General features: G+C 46.8%; 1 protein-coding gene across 2 annotated transcripts in view; it reads left to right on the top strand.

Annotated features, from left to right (window-relative positions):
• Window positions 1–1,072: 1,072 nt before the first annotated feature.
• nkain1 (sodium/potassium transporting ATPase interacting 1) overlaps window positions 1,073–9,500 on the top strand; it is a 12,529-nt gene continuing 4,101 nt past the window's right edge. Inside the window, exons 1-4 of one of the 2 annotated variants that reach the window (XM_080787376.1) lie at window positions 1,073–1,147; window positions 2,712–2,876; window positions 2,994–3,026; window positions 7,179–7,239. In XM_080787376.1, coding sequence (XP_080643502.1) covers window positions 2,727–2,876; window positions 2,994–3,026; window positions 7,179–7,239 — 244 coding nt within the window. In that variant the 5' untranslated portion in view covers window positions 1,073–1,147; window positions 2,712–2,726. Of the gene's footprint in view, window positions 1,148–2,711; window positions 2,910–2,993; window positions 3,027–7,178; window positions 7,240–9,500 lie in introns of both variants that reach the window. The other variant, XM_080787375.1, reaches the window with a different exon arrangement.

The raw sequence follows: 9,500 nt of genomic DNA, 5'->3' as shown, positions 1-9,500 counted from the left end.
GGACTCATTGGACAGATGACAGACCCAGGCCGTAGTTCTGTAAGGTACACTTCTACCACCAGAGGACACTGAATGGACTCATTGGACAGACGACAGACCCCAGGCCGTAGTTCTGTAAGGTACACTTCTACCATCAGAGGACGCTGAATGGACTCATTGGACAGATGACAGACCCAGACCGTAGTTCTGTAAGGTACACTTCTACCACCAGAGGACACTGAATGGACTCATAGGACAGATGACAGACCCAGACCGTAGTTCTGTAAGGTACACTTCTACCATCAGAGGACACTGAATGGACTCATTGGACAGACGACAGACCCAGGCCGTAGTTCTGTAAGGTACACTTCTACCACCAGAGGACACTGAATGGACTCATTGGACAGATGACAGACCCAGGCCGTAGTTCTGTAAGGTACACTTCTACCATCAGAGGACACTCATTGGACAGATGACAGACCCAGACCGTAGTTCTGTAAGGTACACTTCTACCACCAGAGGACACTGAATGGACTCATTGGACAGATGACAGACCCAGGCCGTAGTTCTGTAAGGTACACTTCTACCATCAGAGGACACTGAATGGACTCATTGGACAGACGACAGACCCAGGCCGTAGTTCTGTAAGGTACACTTCTACCACCAGAGGACACTGAATGGACTCATTGGACAGACGACAGACCCATGAGGCCGTAGTTCTGTAAGGTACACTTCTACCACCAGAGGACACTGAATGGACTCATTGGACAGACGACAGACCCAGGCCGTAGTTCTGTAAGGTACACTTCTACCACCAGAGGACACTGGCATGAGTGCCTCGCCTAGAGTAGTAACCTGTGGGGCTGGGTACATTTTTTTTTTGTATTCTCGTATATGTGATGTACTGTCTTACCTTGTGGGCCACGAGCCTGTAATAAAGTTTATATATATATATACCTCATCTTATCCGTGAGATAGATACAATATAAATCTTTTGTCGCGTAGGGTGGCTACGGATAGCGGTTGAAGATGGATGGATGGATCCTTAAACATAAGTCTAATAAACGTGTGTTCTCTGTCGTTGCAGTATGCGCTGTGGCTGGTGCTGTGGGTGGGCTGGAACTCCTTCATCATCTGCTACTACCTGGAGGTGGGGCAGCTCAATCAGGTAAGCTTCTGGCGTGGGTTTTTTGTGCGCGTGTGTGTGTGTGTGTGTGTGCGTGTGTGTGTGTGTGTGTGTGTGTGTGTGTGTGCGCGATTTCTGTTTAGATTTGAGTTATTTGAAAAGCTTTAATGGCTACAGCATTTCGAGGAGTTTCACAAGAAAAAGTCCAGGGACTAATAATTTGCATTGAGTTCCTCACACTTCATAAGATACAAATAAATGGTAAAATGGTGCATTTATATAGCGCCTTTATCCAAGGCGCTTTACACAGATTGTGCATCACATTCACCCATTCACACACACATTCACACACACACACACACACACATTCACACACCGATGGCGGCGGAAACCATGCAAGGCACCAACCAGCACATCAGGAGCAATCCAGGGGTTTCAGAGTCTTTGGCTCAAGGACACTTCCACACTAACTCTGGGGGAGAGCCCACAGGGTTCGAACCGGCAACCTTAGCGGTTACCATCTGGCCACTCTACCGCTGAGCCACGGCCGCGTATACATTACAATACAGTAACTTAATACAGTACATACTGTACAATACATATTACATGACATAAAACGAGAGCTCCCTTATTCTATCCTATACAAATATCCCTCTGTACGAATACGGGAACCTCTTCCAATAGACATGCCTTTTGTCTGCCGTTTAAAAGACCTCGGATTGGTTGGCAGTTTTTTGACACTGGTTTCGAGGTCGTTCACTGTGTTGCTCAGGCTCCTGTGTGTGTGTGTGTGTGTGTGTGTGTGTGTGTGTGTGTGTGTGTGTGTGTGTGTGCATGTGTGTGTGTGCGTGTGGCCAAGACAGTGCCATTCACTCAATTTAGAATGGCACCATCTTCTAACATTTTTTTTACCACACAGCAGAGTGGTAACATTCTCATTCTACCACTCTGCTGTGTACCATTTTTATCTGCTGTCCTGTTCTTTCAAAACTGTCCTGAAAAACATCTATCAGGAGACTAAACAGGAGGTAAATGTAAATTAACCCCTTTTGGTGTTTTAACGTCGAAATAAAAGTCTTCTGAAAGAATATATATATTCAAAGATTTGTGCTGGCATTCTCACGATTTTTCAAAATGAGCAGATATTCAAGCTCATTTAAGCGCGATTGAACATTTTTGAAAACATAAGAAAATAATCAAACAGCACGTCATGCTGTTTACATGTCTGGCTAATATTCAATCAATCAATAAATCATTGTTACTGTATTTATACCGTGTGTGTGGTGTGTGTGTGTGTGTGTGTGTGTGTGTGTGTGTTGTTAATGCAATCTTTCGGTGAGCACTTATAACAAAATAATGAGACAGACACAATTCAGAGTATTGGAATAAATTGTATTCGAATACGGAGTAGCAGTGAAGTGTTACAATGGAACACCACGTACAGACTCAACACATCTCAGTTAGACTTCAGCTTCAGACCACACAAGTCACAGGTCACAAGAAAACAGCTTCTCATGGTTTGGTTTATGATGTCCTTAAATGTACAACTAAGGTATTCCACATTTCCTTGACAGTGTGTGTGTGTGTGTGTGTGTGTGTCCTCCAGGACAGGGACTTCCTGATGACGTTCAACACGTCTCTCCACCGGTCGTGGTGGATGGAGAACGGGCCCGGCTGTCTGGTGACGCCCGTCCTCAACTCCGCCCTGGCGCTCAACGACCACCACGTCATCACCGTGTCCGGCTGTCTGCTGGACTACCAGTACATCGAGGTTCTGAGCTCCGCCTCGCAGGTTCTACTGGCTGTACGTATAGTATAGAGATACACACACACTGTACACACACACACACACACACACTGTACACACACTGACTACCAGTACATTGAGGTTCTGAGCTCCGCCACGCAGGTTCTACTGGCTGTACGTATGGAGATACACACACACACACACACACACACTGCACACACACACACACACACACACACACACACTGCACATACTGTACACACACACACTGTACACTAAGGCTGTCCCCGAACATTCAGGGTTCGAATGTTCGCTCGTTAGGGTTGGCACTGGAATCTTAATTCATGGGCTTGAACCATTAGTTTTTGAGTGGTGCAACCACTCCTACAACCAGCAATGTCCGTGTACCTGTTTGTGTACCTGTTTGTGTACCTGTATGAGCACGAGTATGTGACTTATTGCATGCGATATGCATAATAAGAGTACTTATGTTCATGTTGTGTTTTCCAATAATTTGAAAGTCCTGCATGACGGCAGAAGAGACTAACACAGTGACACACATTTCGATTTCTTTTATTTGAGTCCACGTTTATAAAATACATTATCAAGGGCACAGATATTTTCAGTTGCTTCTGATATACAACAACGCACTCGAAACATCACATGTCTTACAGTGCTTGAGTCCAAACAAGCCCTAAATGTACAGAAAACTTTTATTATTTCCCATCAGACTTATCCAGCATATCCACCTCGGTGGGCCTATACTATGAGGTGCTGGGTGGGCCTATACTATGAGGTGCTGGGTGGGCCTATAGGTGCTGGGTGGGCCTATACTATGAGGTGCTGGGTGGGCCTATAGGTGCTGGGTGGGCCTATACTATGAGGTGCTGGGTGGGCCTATACTATGAGGTTCTGGGTGGGCCTATAGGTGCTGGGTGGGCCTATACTATGAGGTGCTGGGTGGGCCTATACTATGAGGTGCTGGGTGGGCCTATAGGTGCTGGGTGGGCCTATACTATGAGGTGCTGGGTGGGCCTATAGGTGCTGGGTGGGCCTATACTATGAGGTGCTGGGTGGGCCTATACTATGAGGTTCTGGGTGGGCCTATAGGTGCTGGGTGGGCCTATACTATGAGGTGCTGGGTGGGCCTATATATACTATGAGGTACTGGGTGGGCCTATACTATGAGGTGCTGGGTGGGCCTATACTATGAGGTGCTGGGTGGGCCTATAGGTGCTGGGTGGGCCTATAGGTGCTGGGTGGGCCTATACTATGAGGTGCTGGGTGGGCCTATAGGTGCTGGGTGGGCCTATACTATGAGGTGCTGGGTGGGCCTATAGGTGCTGGGTGGGCCTATACTATGAGGTGCTGGGTGGGCCTATAGGTGCTGGGTGGGCCTATACTATGAGGTGCTGGGTGGGCCTATACTATAAGGTGCTGGGTGGGCCTATAGGTGCTGGGTGGGCCTATACTATGAGGTGCTGGGTGGGCCTATAGGTGCTGGGTGGGCCTATACTATGAGGTGCTGGGTGGGCCTATAGGTGCTGGGTGGGCCTATACTATGAGGTGCTGGGTGGGCCTATAGGTGCTGGGTGGGCCTATACTATGAGGTGCTGGGTGGGCCTATAGGTGCTGGGTGGGCCTATACTATAAGGTGCTGGGTGGGCCTATAGGTGCTGGGTGGGCCTATACTATGAGGTGCTGGGTGGGCCTATAGGTGCTGGGTGGGCCTATACTATGAGGTGCTGGGTGGGCCTATACTATAAGGTGCTGGGTGGGCCTATAGGTGCTGGGTGGGCCTATACTATGAGGTGCTGGGTGGGCCTATAGGTGCTGGGTGGGCCTATACTATAAGGTGCTGGGTGGGCCTATAGGTGCTGGGTGGGCCTATACTATGAGGTGCTGGGTGGGCCTATAGGTGCTGGGTGGGCCTATACTATGAGGTGCTGGGTGGGCCTATATGTGCTGGGTGGGCCTATACTATGAGGTGCTGGGTGGGCCTATAGCTGCTGGGTGGGCCTATAGGTGCTGGGTGGGCCTATAGGTGCTGGGTGGGCCTATACTATGAGGTGCTGGGTGGGCCTATAGCTGCTGGGTGGGCCTATAGGTGCTGGGTGGGCCTATAGGTGCTGGGTGGGCCTATACTATGCTTTTCCATTAACCCACAGCCATGCAGTTGTCTCATACTTTACTGTCCTTTCAAATAGAAATGGGATGTTTCGCCCATAACGCGTTTAGACCTGTTGTAACGTATACGTCTATTTTATTACATTTCTTTCAATCCAACATAGCATCTGTGTCGCATTAGATGTTGCTATATAATATATATATATATATATATATATATATATATATAAGGGACATGTGTTTGTACATCTGGAGGACAGGCTTCAGATGGGCCTCCTCCTCCTGCAGCAGGAGATTAATCGGCTCAGATCTGAACCCGTTTGATTTGGCGTGGGGTTTGTTTGAACCCACGACGTTTCCGCATGAAAGGCGTGTGCTCGTATGGCGTGGCGTATATATGTGACCACGCACTGACCACGCTGACGTATGACCACGTGGCGTTGGTATATGACCACGCTACAACAGGCACGAGGGAGAGAACATTAACCCATTCTGACCTGAGCCTATTAGCATTTGAATACCTGTTCTGGCCCAAGTGCCCCCCACCCCCGTAAAGGTAAAGGTGTGTGACTATGTGACAAAATGACCAGGGGGAGGGGATCTTCAGCCTTCATTTCAGTGGGTGCGTATTGGCTTATTATTTTGCCAGTGGGTGTTTAAGCTACCTGCAGGCACTCCCGGAGATGACGCCGTTGTATAGATCTACTGCTTCAGAACTACTATAGATCTACTGTTTCAGACGCACGGCCACAGGGCAGTAGGGCTGCCGTAATTGTCCAAAAATTGGATTCGGATATTCGTTTTAAAAACCCACGTGGATTCGAACAATTCGAGCCATTCGGATTTCGGATTAAATTCGAGCCAATCGGATTTTTTAATAATTATATTTACACCAATACAACCTGAGACATAACATTTAAGATCGCATTGCTGGCGCAACTCTCTCTCTCCGCGCATTGGTGTTGCTGAAAACTGAGATGGAACACAACGCGCATACATTCTCCCTTCTCCAGTAAAACATTTTTCTAAATGAGCCATCCTACCACACAGCCTTATCAAAACGAGGCACGGAGGCAGTGTTAATTCTGCTGCATTATTATTATCTGTGGACTGTGGGTCTGCTGCCGAGTGCCGACGTTATGAAACTTTTTAGCTGGCTAGCGCTGCTCCGCTGTTATGCTCAAATTAGTGACCCTAAAGAATTCTGAGGCAACATGGCTGGAGACGAGGCAGGCAATCAGAACTGCGCTGCGCTGCGCTGTATAGTCTGTGTTTAGGAAATGTGCGAGGCATCTGATTTATTCTTCAATGTATGCCGTTGTCGGCGTGTCGCGTGGCAAATATAACTAATCTACAAGCTCACAAGTCACAACGCTTACCCATGGCACCGAAAACTAATAATAATAATAAATAAATAAATATTTTTTATTATTATTTTAATTCGAACCTTAATTTTATATATTCGGTTATTAATTATTTTTTTTGATTCGAATCTATATTCGGATATAGAATATTCGTTGGCAGCACTACAGGGCAGACAGAGCTGCTGCTTCAGAACTACTATAGATCTACTGTTTCAGAACGACTATAGATCTACTGTTTCAGACGCACGGCCACAGGGCAGACAGAGCTGCTGCTTCAGAACTACTATAGATCTACTGTTTCAGAACGACTATAGATCTACTGTTTCAGACGCACGGCCACAGGGCAGACAGAGCTGCTGCTTCAGAACTACTATAGATCTACTGTTTCAGACGCACGGCCACAGGGCAGACAGAGCTGCTGCTTCAGAACTACTATAGATCTACTGTTTCAGACGCACGGCCACAGGGCAGACAGAGCTGCTGCTTCCCGGGACAATCAGGTTTATGTACGACCAGACCAGGAACAAGAGCAATAATAGGCTTCGGAAGCGCTAATCACCCCCCTCCCCTCCCCCTCCTCCTCCCTCCCCCCCCTCCCCTCCCCCCCCCCCAACCCCAAACAACTGCAGGCAGCCTGTGTGTGTGTGTGTGTGTGTGTGTGGCATCCACCCCACACACACGCACAAACACACACACACACACACACACACACACACACACATTTTACTTTGGCGATTAATTGTGATTAACGATTTGATTGTGTTGTCGTGTCGTGCTTTTAAGGCTTTTTGTAAACTAAATTATTGTTCCCATTTCTTTCTTCTTCTCTTGGCAGCTTTTCGGCTTCGTGTACGCCTGCTACGTCAGCAAAGTCTTCCAGGACGACGAGGACAGCTGTGAGTACCTCCGTCTTGATAAGAAAAAATAACTTTTAAAAAAGATTTAAATTAAGTGTCTTATTTGGGGAGGCAGATTTGGTGGCGCTGGTGCTCTGCACTGTTGACTGTGTTAGGGCCGATTCATAATCCTCTTTTAGAGCTGAATAAAAGTCGGTTCGGCTCTGTGGAGCCTACAAAAAAAACAGTAAAAAAAAATATATATAGTTTTACGGGTAACTGTTTAACTGTATAATTGCAATATTACACTCGAGGCGTGTTCTATTATATTAATTTTTGTGGGGTCCTTCACATGAAAACGTTTTCAGAACCACTGGTTTTAAACACCATTCAAAACATCTGGAAACAAACGACACTTTAGAAACAAGCCCTGGCCCTAAACTAAACCGTGCAACCGGCAACTCTAATGGAGAACAAGGCCAAAGGTCGCTGGTAATAAGCAGTCCTGGCAACACTTATTGTGTTCCCTGAGTTGAGTCATGGGCGAGCGACGAGAGTCCCATCTGGTCGCCATGACTACCGGTGTCCCATCTGGCCCATCTGTGGGACGGTCACGGTTACCGTCCCATCTGTGGGAGCGGTCACGGACGGCAGTTGGAAAATCCCTGTCCCTGCTGTTGTCCTGAGTGTCTTAGATCTGTCTGTCTGTCTGTCTGTCTGTCTGCCTGTTGATTTTGAGCAGATTTAGTCATAGGCTTTTGAATAAGATTCTGTTAAGTTTTAGTCGTGTTTTAGTCATCTGAAATGTTTTACCCTTAGTCTAGTTTCAGTCGACCAACATGTATTTTGTCGGGCCTTGATGGCTGATTTTACACTTGGTTGCATGCTGAAAAAGACGACTTGTCTTTTAATTTAGTCATAGTTTTAGTCATCATATAGCTTCTCTATAGGTCGTCCTCAGACGAGGCCTCCATAGCTTAGTTTTTATTTAGTTTAAAAAAATGTATGTATAGTTTTCGTCAGCGAAAGAAGTCAGTCGACGAACTTCTTTCGTCATGGCTTTAGTCGACGAAATCTACCGTACACTGCTGTCTGTCTGTCTGTGTCTGTGTCTGTGTGTCTGTCTGTGTCAAACGCATGCACATCCTCAGCCCAGGTTTGGAGACAGGTGCTTTCGAGCGCCGGCCAAAATAAATGAAACGCTACTCGCACACAGAGGGCTCCAAAACGCCACAGATGCTTTTTATTGTCCGTCAATAAGTCTTTTTAGGTCTGAAGAAGAAGAAGAGCCTTGTGCTCCAAACGTGACACGGATTATTCTGGTGCAATAAAAAGCATCTGTCTGTCGCATTGTTCTTCTGTCATGACATCATGGGCTGTGTGTGTGTGTGTGTGTGTGTGGGGGGGGGGGTCATTGTCATTATCATTACATCATGGCTGTGGGGGGGGGGGGGGGGGGGGCGGGGGGGCGGTCATTGTTATTATAATTATTACGGTAAATAATGCGGTGTCATGTCGGATGAAGTCATCGAAGCCCACTGTATAACGTCACATTGGCATGACCTCCTATTATTTGGGATGTCGGTAAAAATATATCGGATAGCAACAAAGTCAAAATAGGATCAATCAATAAATCAATCAATCAATCAACTGAGTTCCTCTACAACTTCTAGCCACCGAAAGGAGGGCAGCAAAGGAGTTGTTATAATGCTGTGTAGGATAATGGGAAGACCATTACCTCCTGTTTGCATTTAGTGTATGCAGTGAGAAATCATGATCAAGTGAGTTCTTCTACAACTTTTAGCCACCGGAAAGAGGGCAGCAAAGGAGTTGTTACTGCAGTGGCGTGCACAGACATTTAGAGGGGCAGGTGGTGCTCAAGTGAAAAAAGGGCACATTGTGCAGCGCATGGAACCGTCCGGTTGCCTTAATAGTGTGAGATTTATAGATTTTTTTGGGGCCTAAATAATATATTGGATATTTTTTTATCAAGAATTGATCAATGTCTCACCATGGTCCACATACTATACAATGTACTGTACACTGTACAGAAAAATAAGATTTCTTTATTTTTTCAAAAAAGAAAATTCTCCAAAAAGGCACATTGCCAAGGGCAGGGGGTGCCCTCTAGTGTCTATCTGTGCACGCCACTGTGTTACTGTATACTGCTGTATAGGATAATGGAAAGACCATTACCTCCTGTTTGCATTTAGCGTATGCCAGGAACATTAGGAGGAACATGCAGCTTGCTGGAAGTGTCTAAAGACTCAATCATCCACAGACTCTAGGGAGGTCTCCCCCCCGTCCCCCGTCCCCCCCAA

The sequence above is a fragment of the Protomyctophum bolini genome, assembly GCF_963924005.1.
Source record: "Protomyctophum bolini genome assembly, chromosome: 17".
Taxonomy (NCBI): Eukaryota; Metazoa; Chordata; class Actinopteri; order Myctophiformes; family Myctophidae; genus Protomyctophum; species Protomyctophum bolini.
The sequence above is the reverse complement of the archived record's forward strand: the minus strand, read 5'-3'. Positions and strand labels throughout refer to the sequence as shown.